The sequence below is a fragment of the Centruroides sculpturatus genome, unplaced genomic scaffold (assembly GCF_000671375.1).
Source record: "Centruroides sculpturatus isolate CEXI.00-Female unplaced genomic scaffold, Cexi_2.0 scaffold159, whole genome shotgun sequence".
NCBI lineage: Eukaryota > Metazoa > Arthropoda > Arachnida > Scorpiones > Buthidae > Centruroides > Centruroides sculpturatus.
Window position 1 is genome coordinate 192,262 of NW_019384659.1, and position 16,752 is coordinate 209,013.

The 16,752-nt window shown below is 27.5% G+C and overlaps 1 protein-coding gene across 3 annotated transcripts; it reads left to right on the forward strand.

Moving 5' to 3' along the window:
* The first annotated feature begins 1,405 nt into the window (after positions 1-1,405).
* LOC111626496 (vicilin-like seed storage protein At2g18540) lies at positions 1,406-14,931 on the forward strand. Of its 3 annotated transcripts, XM_023369884.1 has the most exons (4): positions 1,406-1,971; positions 9,056-9,236; positions 10,569-10,710; positions 13,582-14,931. In XM_023369884.1, exons 1-3 carry the CDS (start codon positions 1,484-1,486, stop codon positions 10,662-10,664), a joined length of 765 nt encoding a protein of 254 aa, XP_023225652.1. In that variant the 5' UTR covers positions 1,406-1,483; the 3' UTR covers positions 10,665-10,710; positions 13,582-14,931. The 3 variants fall into 3 exon arrangements, with proteins under 3 accessions (XP_023225652.1, XP_023225654.1, XP_023225653.1); XM_023369886.1 differs by lacking the exon at positions 10,569-10,710 and having other exon boundaries at positions 13,582-14,927; XM_023369885.1 differs by lacking the exon at positions 13,582-14,931 and having other exon boundaries at positions 10,569-10,711.
* The last annotated feature ends 1,821 nt before the right edge of the window (positions 14,932-16,752 follow it).

Here is a 16,752-nt window from a genome sequence, read left to right on the forward strand (position 1 = left end):
CCTGAAGCCGGTACAGAAGAAGAAACAAGAACATTTTAATATATTGCGTTTTTTTGAAAGTATTTTTTGTTACTTATTAATAAAATGTACAGATGAAATACAGTAATACCTCGACTTACGCGAACCCGGAGTTACGCGATTTTCAAATCTCGCCGATTCGTCTTTTGTTTGAGCGCCACGCAACTCTCGATTACTCACTCCCCCACACTATTGTTCAGCTTACATGTTCGGACGTGGCGCGCGGAATCGACACATAGCTACAATTTATTTTGTGTTATTTATTTCTGTATTTGTTATATCTACGGAGACTTGAGCGACTCTATGTGGTGATTGTAACCGTGAACGAATCAAAAGACAAGATTAACGAGAACATTTATTAGCTTACATACATCCAACTTGGATTTTACACAAATTGCGAAATTATACCCCGACTTACGCGGTTATCGCTCGGTCCCACCTATCGCGTAAGTTCGGGGTATTACTGTATTTAAATAAGGAATTACATTATTACAGCTTGAATTTTGCTTCTAAGATACTAGTATATTTTGAAATATTTAACTGACGTCAGGGCGGATCTAGGTTTTTCGGTGCCTAGGGCTTATTAATTAAAATCCAATGGGGTTTCATTTTTACCAAACCTAACCTAACCTATTAACTATTTTTTACTATACGACAAGTGCTTATTGCTAATGAACAAGTATTAAAATTTATGATAATAATTCAATTTTTGTGGGCTGTTTGTTTAGTTTAGTTATGGCAACGCAACCCTTGTGCGATCTGAGGGGGATGCCTTCCGGGAGGTTTTTTTAAAGCGAAACTGGTCCCTATTTAGGCGTTACAGACATGGAGAAAACCCGGAAAACTCCACGTGGCCAGCCCGTCCGAGCGAGGCATGAACCCACGACCGAACTCCCAGTGTACAGGGTACGAAGACCGCTTGGCCACTGGTAGGTACTGGTCCCTATGTAGACCCGTCCCTGACTGACGCTATAATAGGAAGTGAAGTTTGTAACTCATCTGTATTTAGTGTCTCAATCTCTCAGAATTCTGATTTACAGTATACTGAATTAAGATTTTAAATTAATTACGATTAATGTTGGTTTTGGCTTTGTTCAAAATAAAAATTGTTTTAGGGTGTTACAAAGCGTAAAATCAAACGACAGAATCGAAAACAGAAAATAAGTTCATTGTTCCTTATTAACTCTTTTTGCCCGAGAGCATTTTATCCACGTCCATCACTAATTCAAGCAGATTCACAATGGGCGTAGCTGGGTACAATATATAAATTGCATAATTTGTTTTTGAATCTTATTCTCAGCCATATGTATTATGTAATAGCTATAATCTAACTGGAGAGAAATTTAAAAAGAAAATTTGATAGTTTCTGGTTTAGCCGTTTGGTGGCTACGTCATCGGTTTGTTTTGATCGAGTTGAGAGGTTAACTTTGTGAAAGTTGTCTTATAAAGTTACTCTGAAGTGAATATGTTACAGTTAGAAAAGAAATTTTACATGACAGTAACTCAAGAAAGCGCTCAAAGAGCCGAAGAAACAAGCGAGGATCGAGAGCAAAGACTTGCCCATCAGAGAGAAATTAAAGCTGCTAAACGTAGGAGGGAATCGACGCCAGAGCGAATGCGAAGACTCGCTCGTCAAAGACAGTTTATGGCTGCTAAACGACGGAACGAGTCAATATCCCAGCGTCTGCAAAGACTGGAAAAGCAAAGGTTACGTGAGGCGGCCAGACGTCGAAATGAATCTTTATCACAGCGTCAGCAAAGACTTGAAAAGCAGAGACGACGAGCGGCCATTAGACGTCAGAATGAATCGATGGCGGAACGAATGCGAAGACTCGAAAAGCAAAGATGGCAAATGAGAGTTAAACGTGCTAACGAATCGCCATTGGAACGCTTGCAAAGAATTGCAATTCAGAGACAACGACAAGCAGAAAAGCGTGCGAGAGCATTGAATGGGTAAATATTGATTATTAATATGAAAATGGGGTTCATAAATTAAAATTGATCAGTTGCAAAATAATTCTCCCCTTCTATTGCATAAAACATGTTTCAGATTTATTCTTTAATTGCTGACGATTAGTTGCAAATGATACCGAGAGTTTGTGCAATATTTGATGCAATATTGGCTGTTGTATTGAATTCCGAAAGATGGTAACATTACTCATTTTGCCACTTTATTCGTGCAATGGATCTCTTTGAATATAACTTGATCTTATTGAGGCACATATCTTAACTCTCAAACTAGAACAGTTAATTGTTTATATATATATATATATGTATATATCAATAATTTTGAATTTTGTACAGTTAGCTGACACAGTTGTTCTGTTTTTACTAATTAGTACATTTTTTAACAATATTTTTGTTTGTATTATGTCTGTCGTAGTTTTGGCAAAGTATATTTAACGAATATTTATTTTACGGAACTGTCTGTTTATGGTAACTTTCAAAACAGCTATTGGAACAAGTATTTTTTTAGCTTTCCTGAGCTTTTTTATATGATTTATTATAATGTTTATTGAATATATATTTAACCAAATAATTTAATGTACACTGACAGTTTTGATTACGTGTATTTTTAAGTACAAAGTGTTTTTTATTTATTGACCTCAATTATATTTTTTAACAAAAAATCTAACTTTATACATAAGAACAAAATTTCATTGTTTTAAGTTATATTTTGTCTTTAATTATCTGAAATTGCTATTTTTGATTAATATATTGACTATAAAAGGAACTTAAATTTCTTATTTTTTTATAGTCTACCTTTTATAATTTTGAAATATTTGTAATTAAGAAATAATTTAAATTTAATAAATTTATTGCTATGATTGTTTCATACTATTGCATTATGTAATTGACCGTTGTTAATCTATTGATAATTGATCTATTATTATTAAGTTGTTTTTCTTCAAAGATTTGTTAGATAGGAAAAAATTTTCAAAAATTTATATCTTGTCTTTCAATTCTAATATTATCTATTTTGATTTTAGTATATTATCTGTGGTATTTAGTAAATTAAAGATCAAAAATAGTTCAAGTAAATTTATAGGAGTTAGAAATACTTTCAATGTAATAAATGCTTTCTGAAGCTGGGATTAATATTTCCTGATAACTAAAATATTATGTTAATGAACCAAATGCTTTTCTTATCATTTTAAAACAACAAATGCATGAATTGAATGTATTAGATTTAAATTAAAAGAACAAATTACAAAAGTTCCATTATTTGTTTTCTGGTTCTCATACATTTATTTAAAAGCATATTACCATAAAGAACACTAATAAATTTCAGGAATCCAAATTTTTATCTAATATAACCAGAATTAAGTGTTTTTCGGGGCCTTTATTATTTTTTTTTTTTGTCCTATCCGTCTCCAGAAATTTTCCACCACTTGAACATTTCATTATGCTGTTCTATCAAAGCTGTTATGAGGTTTTTACAGATGTTTGATATGAAAATATGCAGGTAAATATAAGGTGTGAAAAGATGTAAACGGTTTTATTATATTAATTAAACATCTGTAATAAACTCACAATGGCTTTACAAAATTATTCAAATGTTAGAAACTTTCTGAAACAAATCTGATAGGATGAAAAAAACATTTAATCATGATTATATATAAAAATTTGGACTCCTGAAATTTGTTAGTATTGTTTATATAATAGTAATTTAATATTTATGGAGTTGAAGCTGATATCAAAGTGATATAAGAGTATTATTTTTGATTATTAAGATGGAGTTTAGGAATTTATTGATAAAGATTAATGAGCATTTTCCTACATTTTCAATATGAGATTATTTTTTTATGTTGCCAATTTATGCATAAAAAATTAAGAAACTGAATACCACAAGACTAAGAATAATTCTTGCTATAGAAATAGTAAGAACCATTCTTGGAAATTTGTGATATTTTGGAAACAGCCTAATTTCTTGATTCTCTTTTACTGACACATTGTATTTTTTACATTTTCATTCATGTTAAAAAAAATAGTTATTGATATTTGAATTGTTTATGAACTTATTTTATGTTCAAATATAATTAGCAATGTTTATATAATTATTAATTCTTTAAGAAGCTAAATTAAAGTTTTTTTGATAAATAAATTAACCCTACCTAGACAAATATTGTTTGTCAAACAACTATTAGCATTCTATGTTTTATGTATGTTAGACTTTACTCTCTGAAGTATTCTAGTATATAGTGCACACTTTAGAATTCAAACCTCCAGTGATCTGAATTCTTCAGCAGTGTTCTCCCTGAAAATTTTTAGTAATCAAGTAGAATGAAGTGGTAGCTGGGTTGAACAAAAAGAATATTGGGCAATATTATAAAATTCTCTGTTTGTAAATTTAACTCTTCTTTCTCCATAAACAGAGCTTTTGTAATGAAAAACTTTCTAATATAATAGCATATTTACATTCACTTGTAAGCAATCAACATTTTTTTTGTTATCTCTGCCATATTGATCAATGATTGCTGTTATAGACATCACAACCATCCTTATTTTCTATTGGTTATTGACTTACGATTTCTGTTTACAACAGAAGTTAAAATAGTTTTTAATTCAGTTTTGTAGATCCTAGATCCTTTCTAAGCTACAGAGATGGAAAATATTTATGATTTTTGTTTCCACATTATTTTTTCACAGATGGGAATGGAGTTTTACAATTTATAAGAATCAATATCTTGACAAGTAAATTCATTAGATTAACTAGCCCAGCCAAAGGATAACATTGCTTCAGTATTCTAAATTGAAATCTTGATAGGTTATGCACACTTGCTTTAAATGAGAAATAAGAATTATGTAAAATTGCATGAAATTATTATTTTTTGATTGAGAAGAAAAATTATAGAAATTTTACTTACCAAATAGAAGAACAAAAAAAATTAAAGGTGTCTTCAAGACAATGCACATCTCATAATCTGATTAACAGCTTAAAAGTAACAAAATGTAACAATTTAATAAATGTTTTTAAATATAAAAAATTGCTTAAATTTAATTATTCTATTCTATTTTGTAACATATTGTTGTCTTGTTACATACATTTAGCTTTTTAAGAGTGTACATTGTCTTGAAAAATATTTAATGAGAATAAGATACTAAAGTTCCTTTTTGTATTCTTTAACGTTGTTCAATATTCCTTTTAATATACTTTCTGTTAATTGAGACAAAGTGTTAGAAAAGCCTCTTCTATGAGGCTTACAAAATTGTGTTTGTTCTCAAAATTTGTTTGATTGATTTTGATTAAACTTTGCCATTTTCCATTTAATTAAATGAGGAATCCAAAAATGCAATAAAAAATGTGGGTCCTTGACTTTGTTTTTGAGATAGAAGGTTGTTTGAAAAGTGTGCACAACAAAGCGATATTGCAGGAACTGTATGACTTTGTCTTGTAAAGTTTTATGGTCAATAACACGTTTTCTATTGTCTTATAGAATTGAGTTTGTTCACAATATTTAATGGGTTGATTTTGATAAAACTTTGACATTTTCCATTAATTAATTGAGATAAGGAATCAGAAATGTAATGTGAGATCATTTAAATGTAAAAAATCCATCAGCAAATTGCTTAACTTTTCCGGCAATATTTAAAATTTTGGTGGCACCATCTGTTATCATATTTTATTTTAAAAAATTTATATTTTTAACCATTATAAAATGACAAAATTCTTAATTTTGAGGGTAAGGATGGTTTTATAAAAAAATTGTAAATGCTAATAATGAGTAAATCGTCATTAAGTCTAACCCTACTCGAGATACGACATAAGACCCTCCTTTATCTTTCCACCTTGTTGACCTTAAATTACCAAAATTTAATAGCATCAATCTCTCTAATTCACAAACCTTTCTTGAAAATTTCAGAAATTTTCAAAAGCACAAGAGTTATTAAGCTTCAAAGAGAGTGAACAAAATCATGCCCCCCATACACATTAACATCCAAACATACAGAAAAAACTTGGATGTTTTTGCATTTCTTGATGTTTCAAGGTCCGGGGTTCAAAAATATAAAAATCTGGGGGGGGTAATTTTTGACCAATTGCCATACTTTCCCTCTGTTATATATAATAGTGCCAGGAAAGTAAAAATAGGAGTCCATGATTTCATTTTTGATATACAAAGATATTACAGTGGCAATGTTCATGCTATCTGATGCAACCGAGCACACCTAACAGAATTTAGGCCTAGGGATCAAAAATAAAAACAGTATTGTGTGTGCCAGAAAATAGGCATGGAAAATGAACAAAACACAAGAACAAAGCAAATGCCATTGATTGCTTTGTTCTCAGATTGTCTCTTCCCCATACCTGGTCAGTGCAAGGATTGTGTTGCCTGTGGCCGGTAGTTATGAGGATAGCCTTTTTTTTGTGGTGGCAAGTGCAAAGTTTGCCTGTCTGCATCTGTGAAGTATAAGAATTGCCTCTTCTCTGCCTAACAGGTGCAGGAATCACTTCTTTCTTTCCGGCTCCGCCTCAATTCTATTGTGATACAACAAAGTTGCACAATGTTGTAGTTATAAGTTGTCAAAGATTTTTCTTGTGTTTGCTTGTTTTAATTTTGAATGACTATTTATTAGAAGAATTTTTTGTTTTGTTTTCTTTTTTTAACAAACTAATATAATAAATCATTAGTAATAAAGTTATATTAATAATTTTTTTATTAAAAATTTTAAAGTATTATTGTAATACTTCTTTTATCAAATCAATTTATGAGAACAATGTGATTCCTTTTTTCCAAAGTTATTACTACTATGTTAAATAATACATGTAAAATTTCATTGAAAATTTATATATGAAGATTCTATTGAATTGTCATTACAATTTTTCTACAAAAAATGTTTTAAAAAATATTTTCTAGCTATTTCAGCTATTAATAATAATGTGAAACATTTGACTTTTGGAGATATTAACTTATGTTTCTATTTTCTTAACTTATTGACTTATTTTATATTAGTTTGCTTGTCAAAGACAAGCAAACTAATATAAAATATACAGTGTTTACTTACATTGGTTGTAAAATGTTTGTCTCTTGAAGATTTTTTTCCTGAACTCAAATTATATGAAATATTAGGATAAATCTGATTATCATCATCAGAATAAAGAATTATGGTAAAGAATGTACCTTTAAATTTATTGAATTAAAATTATAATTAGTTTATTAGTCAGTTATCATAACTTTCATTTCTCTGCAGTCATTAAGAAAAAATATTTCAGTATTCATTTGTTAGGAATTTGTTGCTTCTATATCAAAACTGTCTGATTTTATCCATATAAATGGAATCTATTACTGTAAGATCTTTCAAAATTTAATTGACAATGGATTATATACAATAATATGATTCTTTTCTTATTATCAATATAAGAAGTTATACATATAATAATTATAAACAAATGTGATTTGCATATTTTTTGTATTTAAAGAAAATGATGTCAACACTGTTCTACAGAAAAATTATATTAACATCTTTATTAATATACTTACTCCTGTTAAATCTTTTAACTTTAATATATTCATCAGCACTTAAATCCTTTACTAAATAGTGATTTATTTCTTTTATGAAGATACTTTGCATAAAGAGTAGCAGCTACATTTCAAGTAAATTTGTTTCTACTTTTGAAGATAACTAGGCCTACAATTTATTTAAATTGTACTTGTCTTAATACAGAAATTCTACTATAATAATTAAGGGTAGGATTTATATGCATTTAAAATCACGGTATGTGTGCATATATATGCATGTAAAAATGCCAAATATATGCACTTTAAAATCCTGAAATATATACTATGCATGTAGGGTCAGTAAAATACACTAAAATTGGTAAGTTGGAATGCATGCATACTTCTGTCTGCAAATGAATTTTACTAATGTTTATTATGTTATACTTTTAAAGTGAGAAGGGATTAATGTGTGATAATAGGTGACAAAAGAGATTTCAAAAATTGACATTACAAAACATTTATGAATAATGTTTTATGTTGATGAGTCAAATTGAATCAATTACAAATAAAAATACATATTCAATAAAATTTTATAACTTTCTATATATTCTAATCAATCATTTATTGAATTTATTTCTATGTATACAATTGTTTAAATAATGTTTGAGGATGATCAGGTTAACCTAGTTTCTCTCATCTTATACTTTTGTCACTGGTCTATAGAGGTAGTATATTTTTTGCTTATATTCCAGTACAAATTATGGGAAATAAGTTAACACTGTTATTAACTATGATAATTATAGATTTAATATCACAGTTGATATTAATGTTTCTTTCCAACTGATATCGTGAACTCTACTAAAGTAGTCTTCAGTGCAACTAGAACTTACCTGTGAAGAATTTTTGTAAGGTAAATAAACATTTACAATAATTTCAATCCTATTATTTCAAATTATTTTGAGAATTTGAAAAATTATAGATTTCCATGGAAACACAAAGCTTGTTTATTTGTGGGAATTTAAAAGAATGTGAAATTTAAAACATTTGAATTTTGCATGCTCCATCTGTTATTGAATGACAGAGTAATATTTTTCATGTGAACTGTATATGCACAGAAAAGATTCACTACACAAATAGCAGAAATGGACTATAAATCATTTGAGAAACATAGTACTTGCAATCAAGCAAACAAGCTATGAATTTTATAAAGCACTTATTTCAGTTTATTGACCAAAAATGGACAAATCTGCAAAATATGCAGTTGATCCACTTGGACTCAAATTGTGTTTTATTTTGTGGTTTTAACATTATAGAATTTAAAGAAAAACATGCATGTGCATATAAATCTGACCCTTAATAATAATGATATTTAAATTGTCAAATTATGATAAATGGCATTCTTGATGTTTTAATTTTAACCAGCCTTTTTCAGGCTCTAATGGAATGTCTGTAAAAGAAGAATCTCTTCTTAGTAAATGTCTGAGTGCTGGCAAATCATACTAATATATTATTCAAAATATTAAAATTTTTCTAATTTAGTTTATACAAAGTTTTCATCTGAATACTGAAATTAAAGAAGAACATATATCAAACTTTAGATTTCATCAAGAAAATACATGTAAAAATGAAATGACAATAGATAGCAACATTATCAAGAAGGATACAGGTTCAAATTATGTTGGAAATGCTCATCAGTGTGAAGAATATATTACTTTGGATCATACTAATACAAGATTTTGTATTCCATTGCTTTCAAAGTATGAAACAAATTTTTCAAAGGTATGAAATTTTCTATTTCATATATAAAGATTTAAATTATATACAGGCAGTACTTGACTTCTGGATATTCATCTTTTAGACAACTTGCTCTTTTGTACACAATACTTTGATACCCTTATGCCCCTTTCATATTTCAAATTTGGCTTTTCATACATTTTCAGTTGACAAAAACTTTGAGCTATTGTGCAATGGTGCTTTATGCCAATTTTAGTTCTATCAAAATCATTTCTGAAAATTAATATTTATTGTCTATTTTCTGTTTAATTTATGGTTTTAGCATTTCAAAATGTTTCATGTATTGAAATATGTTAACTGTAAAAAAAGTAAAATTTTTCTATATAAACAAAACTTTCATTTGCTGCAGAGGAAAGAAAAAACTTCCCTTTACACCATACAATTCTTGTTCAACTTTTGGACAATAGAGTTGTCCAAAAGTTGACTACTTTTGATTTTCATATATGTTTTTAGGAATGCATTACATCCAAAAGTCAAAGATTGCTTATTTAATAAGTTTATGCAATATAATTTTTCATTATTATTGAATAAGTAATTCTATAAAATCCAAAACTTTAGTAAATACAATAATTTTAAAATTATTTTTTATTTCAGCAAATAAAAATATATTTGTGATTAATAAATGACTGCAGTTATATTCTTTAAATTAAAAAAATATATAAATTTTCAATAAAAATTACAGCTATTTAGAGCTAGTTGCTTATATTAAAAATTCATGTATTCAAATTTGCATATTGTTGTTCAAAATATATAAGATTCATATAAATATAAACACAAACACTTCAGTGATGATTTTTCCATTACATTGTATATATTTATATGTTCTATTGAATATAATCTATAAACAAGTACAATCAAACTCCATTAATACATTATTGGTTTATGCAAAGTCTGTGTTAATGCAAAGTATATTTGTGATTCCATGGACAAGAATAGGTATTTCAATGTTAATGAGTTCAGTTCATGCAAACTATCAGTTAATAAGTAATATAAAGCTTGTTGTAGCCCCATGAATTAACTATTATATACATCATTTAATACAAAGCACACTGCTTCCATGAAGTCATATGAGCCAAAGTGGAAAACACAATACACATCAGGACTAGGAGTGTGTTTTTTATCTTTAAAATGTTGGTCACAATGCTTATAATACTGTCATTGGACATATGCTGCATTACAATGTTCACTCCAACTTGCAAAATTACTCTCTTATAGTCAACAAATTGTATGCTAAGACAATGCTGAACAATTAGTTAAGACAGTTGACATGCATGTTGAAAACCAGAAATTGTTTTGTTTACTCTTTCTGCTCTGTAGGTACTAAGAGGGCCTTTTTCCCATTGTGGGTTCAGCCAGACTTACAATGGAGCTGATGAACCCCATAAATTTTTTTTAACACATCAAACAAGATAAGACATAGTGAAATAGTTGGAGAAAATTTGGCTTCTGCTGTTTGATGGTATGACTTTTAATTTGTTTTTGTAAAGTTTGCTTAATACAAACCTTATTAATACAAAGTATTAATTTTTAAGTCATTTCAACTTTCTATTAATGGGGTTTGACTATATATATATAAAATTTTAATTGATATAAACATTGAATTTGATAGCATAGTAATATTTTATCACTTTAAATAAATTTCAAACAAAATTATATTTATAATAATCTTCATATTTTATTTTTCTGAATAAAGATGATAAAATATATGTTGTCTGTAAGTCAATTTTAAAAAATGTGATATTTTAGAACTTATTGTCATTTAAAATAATTTTTGTTTTATTCTTGTTAACTTTTTAAACTGTGTTTAAAAATACATCTAGTAATGAAGATATTGCTAACATATTAAAATTTATTGTTGAAATATATAACTTATATTTCCTTAAATAATATATTGCATAAAATATAATAATTCTGCCTAAGAAAAGCAGATAATGAAAAATTTCTGTTAAATATTAATATTACGTGATTATATGTGCAAGAGGAGCTTTAAAATTAAGCAACATAAATAAGTCAATCATCAGAACTAGTCATGAAAATTTGCTATGCTTAATGCAAAATTTTTTCATAACAATGAGTGTTTATCAAAGATTTTGTTTTCCAAATAATAAAAAGATAAAATATTTTCACAAAAATTTTAGTGATGCTAATTAAAATTATTTCATTAAATATACAGAATATATACAAATAGGAATTTTTTAAAATTGGAAAACACTTAACAAAGTTTCTATGTAACCTGCAAGAAAAAATGTTAGTGCTTTTGTAATTCTGTAACTCAAAAAAGTTTTTGAGAGTTTAAAAGTGCTATTTAAAATATAGATGGACAGCAGCAATAATCTGAGTAAAGATGGTGATCAAAGAGAAGGAATCTTAGTGTATTAACATGACTGATTGATTGAAATGAAATTAGTTATTTGATGCAAGAGTTTAAGAATAACTTACAGGAAGAATTTTACTTTCAGATAATTTGTAAATGGCATTTCAAATTTTTTTACAGTGGGATAATAGATGTTTTTCCACTGTAGATGCTCTATACCAGGGAGTCCAACCCACAGCCTGCAGGCTACACTGTGGCCCACAGCACCTTAAATTTTTTAGGTACATTTTCATTGTTTTGGTGAAGTATGTCATAAACTAGATACACTTTGATGTCATGTAACTGGTGCTAGAAAACTTTTATCTAGAAAACTGTACTACCCCACATTCATAACATGTTGTGAACAATTCTTTTTGTGCATGAAAACATCAAAACTGCTGAAAGAAATAGGTTAAGTTATTCCCATTTAACTAACATTCTTAGAATTAAGAATAGTATTATAAAAGCAGATATTGACAATATTATAAAAGGAAAGCAATGCCAAAAATCACGTTGAATTTATTTTTATTTTGTGTGAGTATAATTTTTTCTTTTTTTACTGTCAATAATACAGTATTTTTTGTAATTATATATAATTGTTATTAAAATTTAATATTCCCATTTTGAACTTTTTAAAGGCATATATTTATATAAAGTACCTTTGCGACCGGCCAAATATACCTAAATTTCAATTTGGCTCATTAGAAAAAAGATTGGGCAACCCTGCTCTATACAATCAAAGAAACAAACAAATTTGTGGTGAAATTGCAACGTTTAGCTAAGACATTAATTAGGTAATCATTTCAGCAGTCGTAGGTAGTCAAGCCAACAATCTGAGAAGCTCTTCATAAACACTTTCATCTATTACAGTATAAGCTGCTGCTACTTCATGCAATAAAAGCAGATGAAATATATGGACATAGCACATCAACAAAATATTCAAGTTGTATGCAACTAATGATACACCTGTTGAAGTTTATTGAACAGGCAGTAAAAGCTTTGAGTTATAGAATTAAATAGCATAAACATTATTCGTGACACTTTACTGGACTTACTAAATAAGTTTCATTAATTTATTTAATTAGTGAAATTTTAAAATATCCCATAGTCATCCTAAGTGTACAGTTGAGTGAGTGTGCATATGTTTGTACAGGGTGTCTGGAATTTCCAAATAGTCATATTTCCATTATTTATCATTGATTATGATCATTAAATGTAATTTTGTTTCAAATGTCAACCAATGGCAAAGGCTGTTATGGAATCAAGCAAAGAATCAACCTAAATCTGGCTTCTTAAAAAATTAAAAATTTTAACTTGAAAAATATTTAATTAACAACCCACAATGTCAGTGGAAAAGTTGTTTGTGCGAAAAAATAAACCCAAAGTATCAAACATTAAAATTTAGGTGATAATACCAGTTTTATGTTCTAAAAGGAGGCACCCTGTTAACTGGCTTGTAGTTCAAAATGCATGGTCTGCATAGATATTTAGCAAGTAATTTCAGTCTGATTATATACAGGAAGACTGCATAGTCAGACATGGCATAATACTGTGAAGGTGGGTGAACATTAGGCCAATTTTATGCCTGATCCATTACTGTAGAAATCATGAGCTAATAGTATTGTGGCATTAATATTAATACCTGCTTGATGTTACCAGTTAGTTATCATCAGTCATATAGGTAAGTTACAAAGTGATTACAATAAGCAAGTTCTACTGTATTAGAAAGATTGTTCAAAAGAGAAAAGGTATTCATTGAATTTTCTTTCTTGAATTATTTTCTGTTTCAATTTAATATTTCAGTTTAAAACTTAAGAAAGACACTTATAAAGAATAATATCCAGAATTTTATTAAACTTATTAAGTTTAATAAAATTCTAGATATCATTTTTCTGTTTATATTAAATGTTTTATTAAAGTTTTTGAGATATTTATAATTTTTAGTATAGTATAATAAGAATTTATTTTATATTACAGGAAGAAAAAATCAATCCAGTATAAATAAATTGTCATAACAAAAAAGATAACATAAAAGACTATATCTCAAAGGTTATCTGCCTTTGAGATATATGCAGAAAACTATGTAAGATGAAAAAGTTTTTAATGTTGGACTGCAGAATACTGGTGAGAAAGCATGTATTTATAACATTTGTGGTAAGATTTCATGCATTATGTAATCTTAAAATATATCTGAGGATTGATATAGAAAAGACTATGCATGTGGATATTCAAAGTGGTGCATTAAAAATGCATAAGAAACTGCACCGAGAGAAACCATTGGTATTTAGAATTTGTGACAAAGCATTTATACTATCAGCATCTCTTAAAATGCATAAGAGAGAACTAGAGAGAAATTATACAAGTGTGGGCAATGTAATGAAGTTTTACTAGTATAAGTGTGATCTTACACATTGGAAGATATACAAAAGATTTACATGACATTTTTAAAAATCACTCATTCTGGTATTCTTATGAAAACTAACTTAATTAAGGAAAGCTGTTTCAATATAACATCTATGATAAGATTATATTAGTTCACAAATCTCTGAAAAATTCATGAATAAAAAAATATCTGAATGTGATATTAATAAATAGATCTTTTTAACTTTAATTCTGTGTTTATAAAAAGACTTGTATTTGTATAATATAAGATTTATTCAGTTGACAGCATAGTAATAAAGCAATACATTAAAAAAGTTTATATATTGTACTTCCTTGATTAAATCTGGGAGAGCTTTATTTTTTGGAAAGAGATGATGAATTAGAACCACAGTTTTCCTAATTTTCTTTTGGTTGATAAGGTTTTGACTTATGAATTCAATTGTGACTTTTTATGCTCAATATTTATAACATCATTTCAAAAATTGTTTCCAGGAACCTTGGAATAGAAAGTGCTGTCAAACTCTAGATATTTTAAAGAGGTAGAATTTCAATTAAAGTCCTTACCTGTTACTCTAAACTGCATTACCCTATACAGTGCAATAATTCATGTTTCCAAAGCTTTTCAACCCATGATTTATTTTTATTAGCATCATTATTCCCCAGAGTTTATTTGAATCTCAGGGTTTAATTAAGAAAGTATGATATATAAAATTAGAGTACATTCATTCAAAGGTAGGAAAGGTTTATTTTACGTATGCATATTAAAAGTGATATATTGAAATACAATGATTACTGAAGCAGAAAAATGAAGAATACATCCACACATTTATATAAATTTGTACTATTTTATAGATTGTATAGTCTGTTTATTAAATTTTTTTTCAAACAAAATAAAATAATAGAAACTAAATTAAATGTTTAAAATTTAAACTTTGATTAAATTAGGTTACTGAATGAAAAAATGTTCTGAGAAAAATAAAAATACTTAAAGTATGTACTTCATGCTTTTTTGTATGATTAAGAAATTTAATTATATCTAAATATCTATAGCAAAGTTTAAAACTTATATATTTTTAATTCTAATATTTTAAATAATTACATTATTTGTGTATTTAAAAACATTTGTGTTATTTATATCAGAAAATAAATATTACTTTATATAAAAAAACAAATATTTTTTCAATAGATTATCACTTGTAGCTATACACCTATATGGCTATTTAGCATTGAAGAAGTAAGCATATTTTCATCTCTTAAGAGTGTAACTTTAAAAATATTTATCTTGTAATACTAAATTATCTTTTGGGAATTCATATATTTTTTAAAATTTTAACTAAAGACAGATTATTTTTGTATTCTGTAATCAAAATATTTAAAGTGATAAATTGTATAGTTTTAATGAAAATATAAGTTTGTGTGTCTGTTTAAAAAAAAATATATATATGAAATCTTTAAAAAATATATGAAACTTGATTCATTAATAGAACCTCCAGGATTGTTTCCATACATTCATTCAGTTTAAAAACAAAATACTAATAACTGTATTTGTGAAGCATATTTGATGTTTAAAATAATGAAAAAATAATTAAAGGAAAAAATAATTAACAACAATTGTTAAATATTAGTTTAAATGATTGAAGTAGACAAATTGGCATAAATGAAAAGAATATAATGATGTTATTTATAAGAGAAACATATTTTGTTTAATGGGAAAACACTTGTTTATTTGATGATTTTCTATTTGAGATTTAAAATCACTGGCTTTTAATACTTCATGACAACATTAGGACCCTGCTTTCACACTACATATACAAAGTTTTGAAATCAAATATTTTTTCATAATTTATAAAAATCTCTTTCTAAACATTCAATGTGGATACCTTGAAACTGTTGCATTGATCAGTGGTTCACCATTTACTAGACATTAAATGTCAATTGTTTTAGTCTTTCCAGTCCAAAAGGATTTAAGCAATGTGTACTGTATATATAATTTTATTTACTATTGATACTATTTCTGGATACTAAGAGAGCCTTTTAAATATATCAGTTTCAATTAGTACATTTAATAGTGGTCATTTTTAAAATATTCTTTTCTTTTGTAAGTTTAATCATATATGTATGTATATGATAAACTTACATATATACTCGTATATGTACTGTACATTCTAAAATTTATAGAAATATTGAATTCAGTTTCATTACTATGTCATCACTGTCGTGACTCACTATAATGTGAGTCAGGACACTGATGACAGTACTGTAGAATAGAAAGCAGCATCTTGCAGAAGTAACAAACATTTACAAATTTTTATAATAATTATTTAATTTCACATTTATAATTCGTTTTGTATATTTCATTGTTCTTCTGTAATTTAATTACAATAAATTGTATTGATATAAAATATATTTTATACATAATGTTGAGCAGGTTTTAGATACAAGTGAGATATTTTCATAATTCAGACTTTTCAGTACAAATGTTCTGATACTTTAGGCTGTTAACCCACGTATAGAAGACCAATTTTATTGATTAATGAGGAAAGAAAATGGCAGATTTTTGCATTGCATATAAAGGTAAACGATCCCGTACCCTCGGAGTGGCGCCTTAACTGATTCGGTCATCCGTCCGTTGAACTCACTTGTGAGTAGGCATAGAAGTTGATGTAAAAACCAGTTTTTAATTGTTGTCTAAAAATGGAAAGAGATGTTAATACAGAATAAAACGAATATAGGAATTCCAGAAAATATTACACACACACGTTAACA

Coding starts and splice junctions, on each gene's coding strand:
- LOC111626496 (XM_023369884.1), top strand. CDS start 1,484: ATGTTACAGTTAGAAAAGAAATTTTACATGACAGTAACTCAAGAAAGC. Junction 1,972..9,055: donor CGTGCGAGAGCATTGAATGG/GTAAATATTGAT, acceptor ATCAAACTTTAG/ATTTCATCAAGAAAATACAT. Junction 9,237..10,568: donor ATGAAACAAATTTTTCAAAG/GTATGAAATTTT, acceptor TCTGCTCTGTAG/GTACTAAGAGGGCCTTTTTC.